The sequence below is a fragment of the Larimichthys crocea genome, chromosome X (genome assembly GCF_000972845.2).
Source record: "Larimichthys crocea isolate SSNF chromosome X, L_crocea_2.0, whole genome shotgun sequence".
Lineage (NCBI taxonomy): Eukaryota > Metazoa > Chordata > Actinopteri > Sciaenidae > Larimichthys > Larimichthys crocea.
The window spans coordinates 21,190,110-21,211,649 of record NC_040020.1 but is presented as its reverse complement, the minus strand read 5'-3'; the positions used below and the strand labels follow the sequence as shown (position 1 = coordinate 21,211,649).

The 21,540-nt window shown below is 40.9% G+C and overlaps 1 protein-coding gene across 1 annotated transcript; it reads left to right on the top strand.

The window, feature by feature from the left end:
- Positions 1 to 2,089: 2,089 nt before the first annotated feature.
- LOC104925524 (capping actin protein of muscle Z-line subunit alpha 2) lies at positions 2,090 to 21,280 on the top strand. The gene is made up of 10 exons (XM_019261500.2): positions 2,090 to 2,243; positions 13,803 to 13,866; positions 15,211 to 15,262; positions 15,482 to 15,545; positions 16,562 to 16,768; positions 18,061 to 18,140; positions 19,226 to 19,304; positions 19,561 to 19,632; positions 19,826 to 19,888; positions 20,121 to 21,280. The coding sequence occupies exons 1-10, from the start codon at positions 2,202 to 2,204 to the stop codon at positions 20,259 to 20,261; spliced, it is 864 nt and encodes a 287-aa protein (XP_019117045.1). The 5' UTR covers positions 2,090 to 2,201; the 3' UTR covers positions 20,262 to 21,280.
- Positions 21,281 to 21,540: the final 260 nt, after the last annotated feature.

The following is a 21,540-nucleotide window of genomic DNA, read 5'->3' as shown; positions in this document are numbered from 1 at the left end:
ATCTGTGATAATATTTAACGAACCTCTCTCTCTTACCCATCTCTGCATGTCACCCGTCTCTGTGTTTTTTTTGTTTTTTTTTTATTGAGAGTTAAGTTTCATGTTATCTTTTTTTTTCTTGCAGTGTGAAAGACCATGGGTGTCCTCTTACAAGCAGATGAGTCTTTAAAAAAAAAACAGTTGGGTCTAGAAATCAGTCTTAGCTCGCCATCTAGTGTTTAAAAACATGTCATACACAGTGTGACAGCATTTCTGGGTAACCACAGGGCTTTCCCAGAATTTTCTGATGATGATGATCAAATTTTCTTTGTTGTTTGGAAGACATATGCTTTTTTTCAATTACATCTGATTCAAGATTCAAGATCTCTTTATTGTCATGTCACAGTTCACTGTAAAATGAAATTCTGAGCAAAAACACCAATTATAAAGAGATAATAAATAAATAAGCAGAATAAGAAAACATGCTAATATGAAGGATTGGAACCCTACATGCTCTGTACCTCTATTTGCCCACTCACGTCACTCTATACAATAAACTCACTGAGTACTACAAATGCGAAGCATAGACAAAAGTGTTCTTTGTTTTATATCTATAAGTTGTACCATGAGGAAGACTTTGCCATACAGCAACCCCAAAAAACAGAGACTAGACTAGTGTACATAAATTAAAGTTAGTTAGTGCAAAACCAATGGTGCAGTTTTTTTCAATATATATATATATACATGTTCAAATTAGTTACTGAATTATGCAAATACCTCGGTTTAAATTGTTTATTTATTTTCAATTGTGCAATAAAGTGGTGACCAAACAAGTTACAAGCAGGGGCGCCGTATAGGGGGGAAAAGTTAGGACAATTCCAAGGGCCCACCACCACCAATATAAAATGATTAAACCATATATATATATTTCAAATATACTAATGAAATTAATTAACTCTTTGTTTTTACGTGTTTTGGGCAGTAAAGGTTAAATGAAAATTTATGGTGTCTTTTAATCTTGCATCAAATAGTGAACTGCACTGCATACTGTATGCAGACTTGCATGCATGAACAAATCACCAGCAGTAAATATTGTGCTAGTACTAGTATTGAACTACAAGACCCAAAACAGTTGCAAGCCTTTAATTAGAGTTATGTAAGCTTTTGATGGGATAGTTAGGTCCTAGAGATGTGGTGACAGCAGCTGCACAGAGGGGGCCCAATTAGATTTTTTTGTCATGGGGCCCAAAATTCCTGGTGGCGCCCCTGGTTACAAGTGCAGGAATACATAAACAGTCACTGTCAGAAATGAGATAAAAACAAAAATAAAGTGATGAATATAACATGAGTTCAGGTTGGTGGGTATGTAGTAAACAAAAGACAAATAATAATAATAATAATAATATATAGTCATTTGTAGTAATAATAGAAATCAGGATAATGGGTGGGATTTGAATGACTCTAAGTAGCAATAATACATACATGTATACACAGATTAGTGTTACGGGAATTTTAAAGAAAAACCCTTAAATAAGGAGGATCGGATTCAAAGCATCAAAGTTTAAGTTGAATTTATTGTTCTTGTACAAGAGGAGCGTTTCACAGTGCAACACACTAAAGGGGTTATGGAGAAAAGGCTCACTGAGGAGCGTTAACAGTTGGTTCTTATACATTTTCTTGAAGATGGGCTGTCTCAACCCCTGTAAATTGTTAACAGACAATTTGCATATAATGCATTTAAACAACTTTCTTCAACATATCACCTAATGAGTAGCCAGTATGTCCCCAATCTAAATGTCACCTCTCTGACCTGTCCCTAGGCCTCATTCTGTTCTGAAATCCCTCTATTCATACATTAACCTGAACCTTACCTTACCCTGCCAGTCTCAGGAAAACAGCAATAAAGGGAAGTGCCTTCAAGACATGTAATATAAGAACAAACATTGTATAAGTTAAAACATCTAACTAGCTGTGTAACCCTGATTTTTATAACAATTAGTTTTGAGAAAATGAAACTAGAAACTAGAAATGACTTTAAATAAATGCCTGTGCTTGCAGTGGACCAGAGTCAGAGTGAGTGACGGAGTCAGAGTGAGTGACGGAGTCAGAGTCAGTGACGGAGCATCAATCAGAGCTCTGAACACGGAGCTCAGCCGAGCTGGGAATCCACCCATGTGGTGACGTCACGGGGCTCTGACAAGCTGGTGGTGCCGGAAGAAAAGATGGCGGATCATGAGCAGGAGCAGCTATCCGAAGAGGAAAAGGTAAGATACCGAATTTAATCATTGATTAAGCCCAGCTCGGGGCGCTTGCTCTCGAATTTTCGAGTCCTATTAGAGTCGGTGTCTCCGTGCATCCCGGCCTCGGCCGGCGGGATGACTTTAGGAGCAAAGCCGAGGCCTGAGCACAGCCGCTGCTGCTTCTGCTCTTATTATTTTTAGCTCAACTTCCGCTCATTTGCGAATCTCAAACGGAGGCTCCTTGTACGGTCCTGACTGAAAATAGGAACAGTGTACATATTATAAATCGACCTAAGCTTACCCCCCCTCCACACCGTGTCCGTGCCGTGGACGTGTTGTCTGTCCCCCGGCTCTCTGGTCGCTCGTGTTGGGGAAGTTTTCGTCCACCAAACATCGCTAGCTAGTTAGTTTAGCATAGCTGCTAACATAGCTCGACTTCACCAACACGCCCTTTTCGCAGTTTCACACCGCTCTCCTGTCCTTACACAAACATGTCCAAAGTGGCGGGTTGTCTTGAATATTATATGCATGCTTTTAATTCGCCCCATGACCGTCAACCTTTGGCTTTCTGCAGGCTAGCTCGCAAACTGTACTGTAGCGCTTCACTAAGTAAAAAGATATGGGCTCTACGACGTGAGGGAAACGACCCAACATGTAACGCAACACTGAGCGATCATAACCTGAATCTGTGTTCAGACGTGCTTTATCCATTTAAACACCTCACACCAACATTGATCATGTTTCAGACGGTATGATCACAACACTGTTATGCAAATAAGGTAGTCAGGTTCATACTGTAAGCCGGTTTTATACCCCCAGTACACACCTTCTAGTGTCTCATTGCCTTAAATGACTACACACACACACACACACACACACCGAAACAGAGTTGAACAGTGTGTGTCTGAACTGTCTGCATGACTCCCAGCTTGTGCTTTTATTTTAAGGATCTGCTCGGTTTCAGTTATTTCCTAACCGTAGATCTGTTTCACAGTCCAGTATCTGCTCAGCTCTGTGTGCCTCTGGAAAGCAGATTTGAGAGAGGCAGATCAATTGGATAACTGCTGCTCGAAGCACTAATGCTTCAAACCAGTAATCAAGTTAATTGATCATTTGATCATTGAAGTTTCAGTCAGTTGGTGGATATGCTAAGAATGTAATGCTTACAATAGTTTTAGTCGGTGTAAATGTAACACTTTTTTTTTTTTTACTGCAAACTTTAAGCATCTCTGCCAGGCTTATGTGTGTCAGACAGTTAAATTCAAAAATAGGTGTTGATCTCCTAAAAACAAGCCGTGGCCGCGTCAATCATTATTGATGGGTTTGCATACATGGAGGCATGTGTACACGTGTTCCCATGACCTTACCTCGCCTAGTCAGAATTCCTACCGAGCTTGTTATTATCACCGTTAAACCACGAAGAGGACTCTTCCTTCTAAACGGTTGTAAACTCTTCGCTCGTTATGTAATGGACCATTCAGAGTTAGAACAAGGCCTGGGTTTATTTTGTTCTGTTCCACAGGCGTCTGAGTCAGAAGTTTTTTAGAGTTTGGGCAGCTCATTGACCCGCGGGTGTGACTGCGTCATGCTCATCAACACACAGACATCAACTGTTAGCTAAGCATTTTATCACAGGGCTAGGGTGTGTAGGTGACTATAGCCACTTTGGACTTTGTTATATGTCAGGCTCCACTTCAGGTATGTGCTTATGATGTGAAGCTGGGGTCAAACGGTGTACAGATTCAGATGTAGCTGCTGTGAGGAGGATAGGAACTCGTTTCAGACAGTTTGATTTTGTAGAACTGAAAGAATTGGTGGTTGGCCGCTTGCCAGACCGACTGGTAGAGAAGCAGACACAGCCAATGTGCAGTATATAGCTGGTGGAAGTTGTTCATTTCCTTCTCTGAATATGATTGGTGTGTGGCCAAGTGGGTTGCATCTTGCATCCATCCGCTGTGTGTTGCACTGTTAAAAGCAGAGCAGTTCCGCGCAAACACCGCAGTTGCATGTTGTACTTTCGAAGGCCGTCTCTCCGGCGCATTAGCTCAGAGCAGTCGGCCATCTGCTCCAGCCCCTCAGCCTGTGTTGTGCTGCTCAGAGGGAGGAAATGAGCATTTTCACCTGCCTAACGCAGTGACAGTCATAATTTGTAGAATAAAAGCCAAACTCCAAATGATGTTTGGTGACCTGCCAGAAACAAACGATCAGCCGCAGCCAGAACCTCCCAGCAGCCGATGGTACTTTCCCACGTTGAATGGCAAATCTGTGAAGTTGCTCCTGAATTACTATGATCTGACATTACTGTGATGGCTGTTTAATCTATTTTGGAAGAAGACGCTTGGAGACACTGTTTTTGATGGGAGGACTGGGTCTGCGTGGAACACAGTAAATAGTTTGTCTCAGTGAAATCTTCCTAAATGTCTCCCAGGGGGTTGGGAAATTTGTGTCCTGTTGCTGTCAGCGTCACTTTGCCATTCCAAAAAAGGACCTGAAAGCTCCCCAATCTTGATAATCTGACTTACTAGAGTCTCTTCCATTTGTAAATGATTAAACAGCAAGAAGAGTCTAGTGCTCGAAGACTGTTTGAGTCATTCGGGAACCGTCCTGCCAGCTTCCTGATTACAGCAGAGAAACCACACAAGGGTACAGGAAACTGCTGTTACTCAATGTGCTCGCAGTGACTGGGCAGGTACCAGAACCAGAAAACTAATCACATAACATGTTACCTGTCAGCCTGATAGTTTGTCACTGTAAGAACAGACCTGAAATAAGGATCTGCTAAATCACAAATCGATCAACAACACAGACAAACGTACTCCCCACAGCCTAAATTTGTAATCACTCGGCAGCCGCTCACCTTGTTTCGATATTGCTTACCCTTCTATGGAATAGTCTACATTTCATTTTCATTTACACAAGAGGTCAATTTTCTGCTAGCCCTGTTGAAGCTGCAGTATGTTTAACTTCGAGAGAACGAGATGTCTGCTGTAGTTCCTGTTTCAGAAAGGGGTGGACCTCAGTCAGCAGAAAGTGGTTTGGTAAGAATGCATAATGTTGTCGAAAAGGCTGATGTTCAAAAGGAGAAATACGATAGTATATTTATAGACTTCTCGTTCTCCTAAGCTTTATTGACGTGCTATTCATACTGAAGGGCAGTTAATGGTGTTCATACTCATGCTGATGGGATAAGATGTAGATAAGTGCGCTGTGAATTCACAGAGTAGAGTGAATAGAGTTATCAGCATGTTTGTAATACAGCAGCCTTGTTTCCATCCAAATGTTTTGCAAATTTCTGCCGAAATTCAAGTAATTCGGCAGATACGTGTTTCTGTCCACTACCGTCTTGAATATTCGGATACGGTTCACGAAGAAAGCAGTAGATGTAACCAATCCTCCAGTCTGAAAACCAGAAGAAGATGGCGTAATTAAGCGCAAGTCAAAACCTCAACCCGTAAAAAGCAATGCAGAAAACGAGTAAAGGTTAGATCAGATCTGTGTGGAGCGATTAAAGAGCCATGGGAGCAGTTGAAACAGCTGATCAGTCATGTGACTTGTCTTTTTTGAAAAGTCGCCTCAAGTGAGCGTAAAACCTTCTTTTTTTTTTGTAAAATGAAGGATTAGGAGGACGTTTTAGTGCTGAGCGGGCGATTATTAAAACCGTTGTTATCACTTATCGTCACACGTACTTGTGTAAATGGTTGTGTGATCGAGACTGTTGATTACGTACAAGAGAACCAACAGAGGATTTTTTTTGTGTCAACAGCAATGTCGCAATACATGTGATAAGACGGTTGCTGAAGAAAGAGTAAGGACAACTGTTTAAAGCCAACGGCATGCAGTGATCTTCAGTTTAATTATCTGGATGTGTCCTGCATACATTTAAGAGCACCGTTGGTTCTTTTTCATTGTAAGAGGAGCGCTGGACAACAACGGCCAACTGGCACTGCTGAGGGTGAAGTTAGCATAACAAGTCAGTTAACACAGAGCGTAGTGCTGCCGGGGATAGTGGCTTGAATACTACTGGGGGCATCCGTGTAAATAATGCATGTAGTCACGGTACAGGAAGGCATTATAGATAAAAGCATCCACTAAATCCCATGTAGGTATTTAGACTCTGCATCTGAATGGATGTGTACAAAGATTAGGCTGGCAGTAGAATCCATGTTTTATAAATCACACACAATCGCAGTACAAAGTGATTTACATAACACAATAAAACAGAAATGGAGATAAAATTAATCGTCTTTGTGATGCTAGATGGAAGAAATATATGTTCTTGTAAAGAGCAACAGGCTTAAGGACTCTCGAGGCCACAGGACCTAATGTGATAAAGTTATTCGCTCAGTTTTTCCAGTTTGAAAATTTTATTGCTGTCTGGGTAACGAGGGTCATAAAGAAACCTTCCTCCTCCATTGTTTTGAGTAGACGGCCATTGGAAACTCCCAACAGCCCCATATGTCTCCTTCAGCCGGGCTCGTGAACAGCTGCCTCAGACCATAGGGACAGAGCGTAGTCCGATGCTGGAAAACTTAGTGGCATCTCACTCTAACAGAAGAATGCAAAGGGAGAGGAATGCTGCCTGCACGGGCCTGCTGCAGCAATGCAAGAGATGAACACTCAGGTAGACAACCACGCCTTGAGGGACACAAACCAGTGCCCGTTTTTACCTGTTTGGATGACTTTTGGGGAAGCTCACCTTTGTCTCCAGAAGACAGACATTTTAGGAGCTTTTGTAAAAGCTTAAGAAACTCATAACATTTGTAAGGAAATTTAAGAAATGAGCGTTAAACCAGACTGAACCTGGTTGACTCCAGAATTTCCTATAAAATGTTAATGTTGATTTGTTAAGACCAGTGGCTTTACACCGTGGTGGCCACATACTGGAGGCAGTAATGCAAGCCGGTGATATTCCATATATTGCATAGCTGGCTGCTCTGGGTAAAATGACACTACTTTTACTGGCACAGTGCAAGGAGAAGTCATTGCGGTGTAGGCTGAAGGTGACACACATGCACGTCTAAAGCAGACAAGGCAGCATTATTCACGTTCAATATTTATCCAGCACAGTGTCCATCCAGTCCACTCACTGCAAAGTCATTTAATCCCTCCCAAAGTATCCAGCACGCATGCTTCAATTTGTGTCATATAGTTAGATGATTTCAAACTATGGTTCGTGCACCACTAGTGGTATGTGGCCTTCCTTTATGTGGAGAAATATTTTTTTTTAAATTCAATAAATTTAAAACATGATACTATCAAATTTCTAATGCAATTTAAATGTAGTGTAGTATTTCCTGTAATAGTTTGGTTTAATAGCTGACTGTTAGTGTGCAAACATCCATGATTGGTGCTAAAAAACGTGACTGCAGTCATAGTTTCAAGTAGGAAGTATTTGGAAGAGAAATGCAAATCACAAGTACGTCTTTTCCACCAACCTAGATCCAGCTATGTTCAACAAGAAATCAACCTGTGTACAGTACTGTATTTTAACGCCTGTCATAACGGGGATACTTGGAGAGCAAACTAACCCTAACACTTTCTGAGGTGGGTGTAAAAAGTTGAGTTAGATGATTCATCGGTTATTACTTATATTTTGTGACTAAAATCTGTCACCAAGTGAGTTTGAAGTCTCCACAAGTTAACATTAATGCTCAGCTGAGATGAACTGAAACCGGTGGCTGTGTGGAAGGAAGGTAATTAATCTGAAAACTTGAAAAGGTCATTAGTCATGGCAACAAAATCCCAAAGCCGAGCAGGTGACATTGTCTGAGTATGAAGCACATGCTGGTATAGATGATTTAAAAAAAAGTCATCTTTACTGTTGGGAACCCGCTCTGAATAAATATGTTTCTGGCTCTGTATTTATGTATTTATGTCACAGATTTTGGACCTTTTTTTTCTTTTTTTCTTCAATTTAATGTTGAGCTGACCACCTCCTCATTTTGATTACAACATAGGAACATTTGTAGTTAGCCTACGGCCGCCTGACAGTCGTCATCCTCTCTGCTACCACGCTCTAGATTTATAATCCATAAATTATCCCACCCACAACCCCAGCTCATCACCCACCCACCCCCAATATTCACCCACATCAGAATAGTTTCCCTCTAAACCTGGCCCCGTCTCTGCTGTCGCATTTTAAGATTTTCTTTCGATCTAGGATATTGAAATGGAGCTATGCCAGGGAAGGGGATCAAACTCAGCAAGACTTACAGCTTAACAAGCCCCTGGGCCAAAATATTGCCTCAGTTTATTCCTGCTGTGCTTTTTTTACTATTATGATTATTTTCATGCCTCTGGATTGGAGTGATAAGGCGATTTTTGATGCCTGGATTAGGATAAATGTGTTTTCAGTGTCAGCGGGTGGCGTTTGGGATTAAGAAAGGGTGCTTTCGAAGAGTGTGCAGGGTGGGGTTGGTGTTGGGACAGTGGAAGTGTCTGTTGCAAGAAAAGAAGGGGGCACTGAGTAATAAGAGGATGAATATACAGTTAGCAAGTTGAAAGAAAAGCGACCAGCTGGTGTCTAGGCCAAGAGCGCACAAAGACCCGAGGATCCCACACTGCGGGGGGCGACTGTCCCGTGCTCTTTGTGTTAGTTAGCTCTAGTGTTATTATTCCAGCTCTGCGGTTAGCTCACGCCTGCATGACAGCTTCAGGCAATTTAGGGAAGTAAAAGTTGTTTAGGATGACGATGTCTGTGATTAAATCATACTTCGATGACACAGTCAGCCTCACTTGCTGTGTCTCTGTTCCTGTGAAATGACCGAACTGTAGTCAGTCCTTCACATAGCTATGTGGATGTTTAAGTGTGTCACTTCAGAGAGGTCTCAACCACAGCGCATCCTCTGTAAGACGTGCTTCATTATTTCTCTTCCGCCACTGTTTGTCTCTGACATTTAGTGCACCTAAACTCATCTTCTCATAGGATAGTCCCAGATACAGATTTTAGACCACTAGCACTCACCAGAGAATTATTTTTGGAATAAATTGTTTTATTTTTTTCAAATACAGCAAAAAACAAAACAACTAAGCCATGAAAACTATGAGTAGAATTCAAATTAAGTAGGAATTTTAAAAAACCAACAAAAATAATCGATCCCCAACCCTCGTCAACTCCTACCACACAGAAATGCAATATCAAATAAATAAATATGTAAAAGTTACAGGTTTCTAGTAGAAAAAGTACATAGACATGCATGCTTCATTGGGACTGGTGCCCTTTTTAAAATTGAGAGCGCAGCGTGCTTCCTAGCAGAAAAAGTCAATCCAAGAAAATTCCAAGTAATCGTCTATAAAAAGTAAAAAAAAAAAAGGAGTCCAGAGTTCCCAGAGTCCATACATGCGTCTTCATCTCCACATAGCTTATGTTGTCCCAGTAACTGTCCCCAGCTCATAACTCAAAGCTATTTCATTTATCATTCGAACAGAACAAACAGCTGTGAATCCTCACATTGTAGAAGCTGCAACTAGTCGTTTTAAATCACTTCCAAGATACTCCAATGGTTTGACAAGTTGCAGAGTGTTCGTATCAAATGTTTTGGGGCCTAGTCAGACTACTCGGGGAAGTTTATCTGATAGCACAGCGAGCATGAAGAACTTTTGAGTCATTTAATAAAATTCCCCACAGAGACTCTTTGCCTCGAGCTCGGCCCTTCATGCACCACAGTGGCAGTCGTTGCTCAAAACCAGGTCTCAGAGCTCCAAAGTGTCCCAGTAGCCTTTGTCCCAGCGTAGCAGGCTGCCGTTTGAAGGAACACTTAACCTTGCAGCTCAGCGTTCAGACTGCTGCTCTGTAGTAATTACCTCGGCAAAAGGAGGTCATGACTTTGGTTCAGTTTGTCTGCTAGTTAAGATATTTAAGTTTTATATACCGTAGTTTAGTGAATTCTCTGTATAAGGTTATTCATTCTTTGGGATTTGCTGTGGTTTTACACTTCCATTCATCTTCTTGGACTCGGGGAAGCTCTGCATAGGTCCTGTTTGCAAAATATAATTGTGGTTTTGCCACTTGGTGTAGCGGCAGGATCTTACAGACACTACAGCATTAGAATATTCTAGCCTCAGTCCATAACAGTACAGGCAACCAATATAACCAAATATGGCTAAATCCATGATTCTCCAACAGTATTTATATTTAGTCACTGTAAACACAGAGAGACAATGCTTAACATGTAAATAACCTGCAAGAAAAGATGGAGAGACGGGTGCAGCTCTTCTTCTTTCATGTTTGAACTTGTGTATTGTCGGAGGAGGATGCAGACTGTTGTCTCAGCGCTCTAGTAGAACTGGTTTGAGGTACTTGGAGGTAGAGGAAGTATTACCCTGTCCTTAACTAGCTTTTAACAGCCAGCGCCTTCCTCATAATCTGTTAATGGACTACCCCTCTACTCCTCCCCGTCAGTGATTCATTTTTAACCACATCACATTCCCCCGGCTTCTCCACTCATCTGCACGCACCTTTAAAACGCTTAGCGTGGTTTTGCTGTCAGATGCGATTGTAAAATCATCCCCGTCTGATCCTCTGTAGTCTTTAGCAGTCTGTCCGAGCTCACAGTCGCTCACCATTGCTCAGTGGCATGAAAATATCTGCGGTTAGCAGTCAGCGAAGCCAGTGTTCAGTGTCTTTATATCAGTTTTACGCCCAACCCTTTACACAGACCTTTTGTTATTGCCAGGGTGGACAAAAATATCTGAAATGTCATCTCACGGCAAGCTCAGATTTCTTGATGCAGGTGTATTGAAGACTGAATTTACCTGAAGGTGTGACTTTGTTTGTCTTTTTGTTTGCGGCTGTAACAGACTGGCTTTACCTGTAGTGGGTGGAACCTGCATTGCATGCTGGGTTATCCCCCAGTGAGCTTGTTTTGAGATAAGAGGTTAAGAAAACCGATTTCTAGATATTATTACGGTATTACATTACATTCAGAGAGAAAGGAAAGCGCAGTGTAATGCTGTTATTTCTGAGCCAGTGTTCAGCAGTGGTGACAGCGGTCCCGCTGAACTTAAACTCTATTAATATGCTTTATTGAAACCACGTCTGGACATAGAGTTCAAATTCATGTCAGATATTTGAGCTAGTTTATCATGTTCAATTTATCTTAGAAATGGAAGTGGCAAGAGTTTTATAGTTTTATAGTCCCATAGTTATCAGCAGTTCCATGTGTAACTGCCACGCCATACTTTAATTAGCAGATAAACTACGAATTAATAATAAAGGTAAATCTTATCTGAAAATGATCAATCTGAAATAGGGATGTAAACAGTTAATCGATTAATCGGTTAATTGTTGAAATAATTTAATCGATTAAATTAAATTAATCTGGTTAACTGAATCTAGGGCCATTTTCCACAGGAGTTTTTTTCAGCGAACGTACCTGAACGTAACGCGGCGACAGACCCGGAGTGGAGTATGGAGCATTTCAAACTAAGTAATGATGACAAAGACGCTCAGTTAAACTCTGCGGTGCTACGTTTAAGTTCAGCAGCTCTACGAGTTCACTAAGATACCACCTTCAAAACCCGCAGCCGAGCTGACGTGCTAGCAATTAGCATTAGCCACTAAGATTTAAATACATGCTAATGCTAACATGCTAATTGCTAGTGCGTCATCGCTGTCTGCTCCTGTGTGTAAATAAACATGCTCAGCTCACTCGTCACTCTCAACATTTCTGCGGGAAATTGTTTAATAGAGGCCCTCTAATTTTCCTGTCACCTTCCTCAGGGATGATTGAAGCTGTGTTCAGTACTACATGTTACTGTAAGTTTCCAGGGCTAGTAATCTTACTGTGACCTTTCTCAGAACAAGGGAGATTATAAGTGCTGCTGCTAATGTTTCAAGTTTTTCATCTAAGTACTTTACCAGATAATGATATGTAGGCGTAATATTATGTAGGCTAAGCCCATATTGTATAGCTTTAAAAAATATTTTATGTTGCTTAATGTTTCACATGCAACAGGTGAGCCAGTGCACAATTATTTTTTTTTAATGTATTTCAATTTTCTGTGCAGAATTTATTTTGGTTAAATCCCATATCTGTACCGTATCCCAACTGGTACAATAAAACATTAGTTGAGGAATATAACATGCATTTTTTATTCAGTATATAAGCAATATTTAGCTTTATGTTAAAGACACCGTGAGAAATGTATGTTCTTAGGAAAAAAGCCGCTTATCAGTTAATCGTTAATCGATCGATAAGGTCAATCAACTAACGATTAATGAATTAATCGATAATTTGCATCCCTAATCTGAAAGAAATGTTGGCATCCTTCCTGAGAACCGCAGCTGATGTTTGCTTTTAAATATCCGAGTAAGCGAGCGAGCTTGAGTTACAGCCTGCTGTCCCCATGTCGTCTTCCAAGAAGCAGCTGAGTCAGACCCAGAAAGAGAACTCGTCACAGATCTGAGCAGATTTCAATCAGCTCCAATCCGATAACCGATCCGGATACATTTGCTTCACTGCTAAACCTGCTTCTTTGGGAGAGTTGCTCTGAATATGGAAAGTCTGTGTGAACTGCCATCCAGAGTAATGAGGGAAGACTCAATGCAAATGACTCTTCCCACAGGGACTCCAAGTCACCAACACAAATAAACACAACGTGTGTGTCGCACAAACACACATGCCTTGATTGTGTTATAAATCGTAGACATAAGTGGGTCATGATTGTCTCATGACAGAGGATTATATAAATGCAGATAAACTTTGATGTGAACGTCTCACACACACACACACACACACACACACACACACACGTTCCTCCCCAAGTGTCTTCTTTTATCTCGGCGTCGCTCATTAGCAAGAATCAATCTGCAGCTCTGCACCAGTGCCAGAGCACTTGTATACACACACTGCTAATAAGGGCCCAGGGGACAGATATACACACAATAAACACACACACACACACACTTTGACACACACACATGCATATGAGCACCTTCCCTGATACACCAGCTTGTGAGGCTGGGAGGGGTAGGGGGAGGGGGGGGGGACCTGCCTGAGCCGCCGTACCCTGCCAGCGATAGAGAGAGGTGGAGAAATATAGAGGTAGGGCGAGAGAGAGAATATGTACCAGAGTCCTCAGCACATTTTTATGACCTTATATGGTTGTGAACCATGCGGGGGAGGGAGGGGCCGTTGTCTCGCTGTCAGTTTGACATGTGACCTGGAAACAGGAAGTGTTGTGGTGCAGCAGCAGAAGGGAAGTGAGGAAGGGGGAAAATGACTGTTCAGATGCGCTGTAGACCGAAAGAGACACACTGAAGCTCGTCGCTCCACCCTCCAGACCAGTGACACGGTAACATTACACCCTCTGTTGGCCACGTTGCATACGTATATTTAGTGTTTACATTGTTTGTTAAGGCATTAAATGAGTGTGCTTGCAGTCAGTCCAGCTCTAAGGTGAACTAAAACTTCAGCAGGAGTCAGAACTTCATTCCACGATTAAAACGTGTTCAGTGGGAACAGCCTATAAATCATTAGAAATAAAAAAAACAAGAGCCTAAGGTAATGTGGACCCTCAGGGTTTTTCAGATGGATCCATCATGTGTCTGATGATTTACCTTGTTGTTTTTTTTGTCTGCAGGTACGCATAGCAGCTAACTTTGTCATCCATGCCCCGCCTGGAGAGTTCAACGAAGTTTTCAATGGTGGGTACTCCATCACTGAGTTTCTTATCCTCTAAATAATGTGCCTTTTTAATCTTTAAATTACTGGTAAAATTCGGATCTTATTGCTCAGAGCTGGCTCTGTTTTAAATGTCCTGGTCGTCAGCATCTTACCCCCTCGAGGTATGCTGGTGACAATGTAATTTTAATTTGGGGGATTTAATTAGTTTTTGCAGCTTGATTACTCCTGGATCCTCTGCCCCACTACACTGTTTAGGATGCTGTCAGACACTGCTGTGTTAAACCGAGCGTATGAATACAGGGTTTAATCTCTAGCCTCCCTCTTGAGGAAGAGTTTGACATGGAAACAAAGCTCGAGCTTAATTAACTTGTCATAACCACGAAATAGTGCTTTGCTGTAGACTGGAGTTTATCCGCATGTCAACATAACGAACAGCCTGACACGGCGCAGCGAAGTTAATGAGAGGAATACACAGTTTGTCGAACGCAGGTGGAACTACAAACATTGATCAATTCACTGAACAGAATGAAGCCATTGTTGGTGCTATTACTGACTTACTTTCCCATTTTCCTTTTCTCAACTACCAAGCAGTCATCGTTGTTTTGACCCCACAGGTTTTGAACTTTTATTGCATAATAATTCACAAACTATGTTAACTACTGCACTGAGTAGTTTTTCTGAAGTACCAGGTTGTACACATTGAGCATTAGGTGAATTGGACAGGTTCTTAGACTTTTGTTTTTTTCAAGTGACCCTTGGCAGTTGAACCATTAGTTTATTTTTGTCACTGGAAACGTATGGAAAAGGACGTACTGACTACAGCAGTTTCAAACAAAAACACACACACACACACACACACACACACACACACACAGAAAGTTAATTCAGACTGATTCCTCCTGTGGAAACAAATGCTTCACCTCTTCAAATTTCTGAGCTAGCAAACAGCAAAATGAGACTATGACGTTTTGGCCAAACTGTAGCTCACCCTCCAGCTCCAGTGTTGACTCCATGCTGTTTAAGTATCGCCCCTCGAGAGTACGTGCACACGCGTTTTGGCATCGTTAAAACCTCGTCCCGCCTCAATAAATGTCGTCACCTCGAAGGAGTGCCGGCGGGTCGTCTGTCTGCCTCTTATCACAGCCTGACAGCTACACACGCTGAAACACAGTCCCCTCTCGCCACTTTGTCCCCTTTCATCTCTGTGTGGTTTTACAGCCTTTTCCACTGAGATAATTTACCATGTCTGCTTCATCCCCCTGGCATAAATGCTGCAAAGACCGACTGCAGGAAACGCTGTGCTTTGTGCTGGGTGTATGTCGTGGTGCTAATCTGTTGTAACTGTCGTCCTCTCCTCTCCTCAGATGTGCGATTGCTGCTCAGCAATGACAATCTTCTCAGGGAAGGTGCTGCGCAGTAAGTCTTGCACTATTTTCCCTGTCTTGAGACTTTTTTAAAATTAAAATAGTAATATTACATCTTAAAACCCAGCTGATGATTGTCAGTTGGTAGTAGTTGTCGTCCTCTGCTATGAACTTATTATGGCTTCAGTCTCCATCCATATTGCCCAAACACTGTCAGCCATACAGACCTAGTTTGAAGTGTATGAAGTAAGTCTTTGTCTCTCCTCCGCAGTGCATTTGCACAGTACAACTTGGACCAGTTTACCCCGGTGAAAATCGAGGGCTACGATGATCAGGTGAGTTTGTTCCGACAGATTTATGTCTCCCAGTTCTCCTGCTGCTCACCCGTCACTATTTTATATTGTGAGGTTTCACTAATAGTTTTGGCATACTAGAAGTGTCTAAAAATATAGAACAAAAAAGATCATACATGCCATTGTGTGTTGTTCAGCACAACAGCTTTCTGTGAAAACAGTATACGGTGGAGTATACAAACGCAATAGTAAATGAAATGATTCATATAACTCCAAACTCATCATTTCAGCCGTGATTCTATATTGCTATAGCTGATGCACGTCAGAGCAAATTGTAACTCTATCTGAGATAAATGTGTAGTTTAGAAACTATATCCATATTGGTATAACAGTCAAATATATCACTGGCCAGAAATAAAAAAAACAAAACAAACAGTTTTATGGAGAGCTATAATGTTTGTTTATGCTTTCTGCAATCGTGCAGTATCACAGTATGAAAACTAAACCACAGTTTACTTGAAATTGAACATAACAAGGCAAGCAACTGGCTTATTCAGTTTGTACTGTTGTTGGACTGATATTGTGGTCTCATGAGCTTTAATTCAGAGGAGGGGGATTGGATTAAAGGACCAAACGAGTCCCCAGTGTTTTCCTTCACAAGATCACAAACTAGTAGTTCTTCTATTGTTTAATTTTCTGTGATGAATGAATGTGGCTGTGTTCACTTCCGTAATGATTGCAGCGTCTTACGTAGAAGTGTCATCATGTCCCTCTGTTCCCACATCACGGGTTGAAATTCCCCTGTCTGATACCCAGCAGGCTGAGCTAAGTGTTGAGGAGGAAGACAGGCGATGGAAAGTTCAGGCTGACGTCTTTTTCCTTTTCTTTTTTTCCCCTCATTAATTCATCTCCTGATTTTTCTGTCTGTGTCTTTGTTCTTTTCTTCACTTGTGTTACTCTCTCTGTTGTTTATTCATATCCTTTTTGTTCACTTTTTCTGTCTGTCATTCATCTATTTTTCCTCCATCTCTTTCTCTCTTCTCTTTCATTCCTCTCAGGTCTTAATCACAGAGCATGGTGACCTTGGGAATGGCCGGGTCCTGGACCCCAAGAACAAGATCTCCTTCAAGTTTGACCACCTGAGGAAGGAGGCCAGCGACCCCCGGCCTCAGGATGTCGAAGGCTCCCTGGAAGGCTGGAGAAGCGCTGTGGACTCTGCTGTCAGGGCCTATGTCAAGGAGCACTATCCCAATGGAGTTTGCACCGTACGTCCAAACCTACGCCTTTAATACAAAGATATACCTTTAGTCACTTACAGGAACATTCTCTCAGTGAAAGTAGGTCAGCTTGTAAAACCATTAACAATGTATAATACGTAGACAGAGCTTCCGGGTCTTTAAATAAAAGACATTGCTCAAGTGTCTTAAACATGCATTCTTTATCATGACCAGCAGGGGGCAGCTCCATCTGATGCAATAAAGAAGTCCTTTTGCAGGTCTCACTTGATTTATTACTTTAGTAAACAGTTTCCTCATGAGTTTCTGGGATCAGTCACTAGTATCAAGTCTCTTCCACACAGCATGATGTTCATTTTGTAAATTTTGGTCCCATTTAGAAAAATAAACGATAAAGCAGGGCATGCTTCAGGGTGTGGCTACCTTCCTAGTAAAGTGATTCTAAGTGATTCATCCAATACGACACACCGGGCTCACGAAACTCCAATCAAACTGTCAAACTTGGCAGTGCTGATCAAATATGAATTAAGATTCTGTTACAGTACTGATTGTTTGTCTGCTCAAATGATTTCAGGAACATATTTTAGTCACAGTTTGGGTGTAATACGTTTATAACCAGTGAGACCACCGTTCTATCCTGCTTCAAGATCAGTCAAAACCAAACACAGTACATCACTCACCAGCTTCACGCTCTCCTCTAAATATGGTAATACAAGTATCAAGTTTAGTAATCTACCATCAAGCATCCACCAATCATTAAACCTTATTAACAAGACAGTCAGTCCTCTCCAGATCCAGAGTGCTGTTCTGTAGCTGATCTTTTTAATGAGAGGAGAATTTAGCTGTAGAATTTTTTTAAATATTACAAGGACATGCTTAGCTTTAAAAAAAAAAAAAGTATTTTGATCGAGTGTGCGACAACTGCTTTTGACCAAGACCTGAACGTACCAGTACATTTATATATCTAATGTGATGATGAGCAACAAGGACAAGTCTTTCTTTCAACCCACCCAGCACAGAGCAGGAAGTAATGGTCGGCCGGTAATGTAAAATGTTGCAGTCAGCTTGATAGCACTGCTGTTTTGCTACTTATTTTATTAATGCAAAGTGAACTCTACAGCTGCAGCTGTGAATTTGTTGTCCGTGGTTTTCCAAATTTACACTGAATGTGTTGTGTATGTAGAACATGCAGGCCAGCTTCATTTAGAGCTCCTAACCACAAACCACTCGCTCATATAGTTGCATCACATGTGCAGCAGAGAAGTGTGTGTTGAAATGATCCTTGCGTGTGAAATGTTTTTTTTTTTCTCTTCTCCTTTCAGATTTATGGGAAAACCATCGACGGAAATCAAACCATCATTGTGTGCATCGAGTGCCATCAGTTTCAACCAAAAAACTTCTGGTATGTTTGAGACGTTTCTGTGACATTCGGTGTACAGATTTCTCTGAGAGGCAAGGCATCACAAAGTGGTGCAATGTTCGATTCCCTCCAGTTTTAGGATGGAGTAAAGATAACGGCCTAGATTGGCACTTTTACTTAGAAGCAAAACTTTTCATAAAGTTTAACAGATCGTGTAGAATTCCCACTGATGGTATCTAAATCAAACGTTATTTTAAAAAGATGCTGAAATACTGAATAAGCCTGTTTGATGTGTACGAGACGCTTCAAAGGCATTACTTTAATTGGCACTTAACTCTGGAAGGTTACACCGTTGGACCTCATAAGCGTTTCTGATCGGGTTAATCTAATTGGATAAAAACTGCGTCAATCCTCTTTGCTGCTGAGTCTTACTGGGCTTATGGGCTGCTGGGTGTAATGATCCTACACCTTTTGTATGTGACTGCCACTGATATCTGCTAAATCTGAAGTAATGAGAACCCTGAATGGCAGATTTGAGATACAATTGTAAAAATAAAGATGACAAAGACACAATATACTCTGAGCAGTAGAGTTTTAAATTCATATTAACTCTACCTTTTTGGTGGATAGTGAGTATAGATGAATGATAAATTACAGGAGAAACCGACAGGTGTCTTGGTGAGGTGCTCGGGCCAAAATCAACCCCCAGATGAGCTTCATTGCTCCTTGCTGTCTGAAACGTTACTGTAAGGCTAAAACGCCACCATCCAAAAGATTTATTTGTGGTTCCCACAGGTGTTGAGCTAAATATATAATACATACAGACAGGTGTATATGATATAATATAATAGACACATTAAAAAATATAAATTTACAGTTATCCTCAGCATACATGTTAATGTTGAATGTGTCATTATGTGTCATAAGGCAACTCAATGAGAACACCCTAACGTGTTTCTTATCTCTTAGTTGCAGATTCAGTTCATTCTTACATGATGGGACATTTCTGTAAAGCAGTTAGGGTTAGAGTTTATAGCTAACCTCCTGGTGTGTGTGTTGTTGTCATAATGGTATTAAAAGATGTGACAAGTGATTGAAGTCTGGCTTTCCTCTGTCTCTCTGCACAGGAATGGACGCTGGAGGTCAGAATGGAAGTTCACCATCTCCCCCTCCTCCACTCAAGTGGCAGGAATCATGAAAATCCAGGTATTGGTTTAAATGTTCCACTCTGTGAAATAAAAAAAAAACGGGTTCACTTTCCAAACAAGACATATTTTGAGACTCTGGTTCCTAATTTACCATGATATTATTTTCACAATATGTTTTGTAATGTTCTTATAGAGCTCTTGGGGTTTGATTTAGTCTCCCACACACCTTTTCTTCATTATTTTTATTGTTTCCAGTTACAGAGTGAATTTAATGTTGACAATGAAGAGAAAAACTAAACCTGTAATCGTTCCAGGTTCATTACTATGAAGATGGCAACGTCCAGCTGGTGAGCCACAAAGAGGTCAAGGAGTCCATGTCAATTTCTGTGAGTATAACTGAACACACTTTTTTTATGTGCACACAGACAAATGAGGAAATGCAATGTGGTTTGACTTTCATCTTTATCTTTGATCTTTTGCAGTGTTAGTTTGTATATTGCCTCAAGTTTTGAGCACACAACTACTATGTCTTTTCCCCCTCTACTCTTGAAATTGATTATATATCGGGTCCTCTTTCAGAACGAGGCTTCAACTGCAAAGGAGTTTGTCAAGAAAATGGAGGCTGCAGAGAGTGACTACCAGGTATGCAAATTATTTTAAGACCTTAATTCTCTCTCCTAGGCTGTTTTTTAAAGTATTATCTGAAAATCAGATTAAAACTTCAAAAAACAAAAGTTAATATTTTAGCTTATCGTTCTGTCTCTGGCAGGGAAATCACCCAGACCGTTCAAAACCTGGACATCATTTAAATGTATTTAAATGAATTCTACCTTCTACTCACCCTCCCTCTCTGCCTGTCTGTTATTCCTTGCAGAAGGCCATCAACGAGAATTACCAGACCATGTCGGACACTACCTTCAAAGCCTTACGCCGCCAGCTTCCTGTGACACGTACCAAGATCGATTGGAACAAGATCCTGAGTTACAAGATTGGCAAGGAGATGCAGAACGCTTAAAAAAACATCGGAGAACATAACAGACAACTCCCCCTCACACACACTCCCTCTCCCCCTCCCAAACAGCGTTGCATGACTGGATAGTTGTATCGTCTTTGTACAGAAATTAGAGAAACGGGGACAAAGAAAGGTTTGGTCTCACAACCAGATGTCACATTACACATTGGATGTCTACTTTTAGCTATGTTATTTTGTTTTTATACAGACACTGATTACTCCTCTGTATATTGAATCTAAGATAAAGATAATCGTATTTGGGAAAATATAAGTCGAGGAAATATTAAAAGACATAGGAAAGGGAGTGGACACTTGTATGCAAAAACATCCTTATAAAATACAATATCACGTGTGCAATATTTATTGTATCAGTGAGACCACACCTTTTATTTGACTTGCTGTAAAACGGTTTGAATTTGCAATGATGGTGAAACAAAATCATTTTTTTGGGAGAATTTTGTGCGCATTTACAAAAAGAGCTCAGATATTTGGCTGAAAAGTATGCTTCCCTTCACATCGCGGTCAATGTCCCATACAGTCAACGAGAGAAAAAAAAAAGGAGTTCCTTGTGTTTGTTGACTGGTATCTTCGGCACAAGCAGTCACCACTGTCAGCCACTCAATGTTCTTGTTCCCTCATTTTGGTACTTCCCTCACCGTTTGTCCTGTATGTGAGTTCTCAAGCTCACTGTGCTCCTAGTTAAATTGCCTTTTTGACTGGACATTGTCTGAACTCTCACACAGCGCAGGGAGTTCTGTGACCACTTAACAAGCTTAATTAACAAAGTCATCAGTCGCTAAGTAATGTGCATAATGTCCAATTTACAATAAAATCAAAACGTACCACTTTCTCCTCCAGTGCTTATTTTTATTAAAAACAGAACCTGACTGTATTATATAACAAGGCACATTGTAATATATACCTGTATGAAACATCCTGTCTGTCAGTTTGGTGATTTATTTCCATGAGATTAATTGTAATTCAGTCACAATTATGTTGCATTAAATGACAAATTTTCTATTTACTGACTCACTCATAATTTCTGATACCTCTTTATTGTGATACAGAAAAAAAACATAGACTTTAACTTAGTTCTTCAAGGTCCTGAACCTTCTCACACCTGCATTACACTAAGAATTCACTCACTGCAGTTTGTGTTTAAAAAGTTGTTAGGTAGATCTACACAGAAACATTTAGAGAACAGATAACAGTGTATTAAAATATCGCCTTGATGGTCGAGAATGAAAAGTCTTGAACCACACTTAATTAGGGAAATAATTAG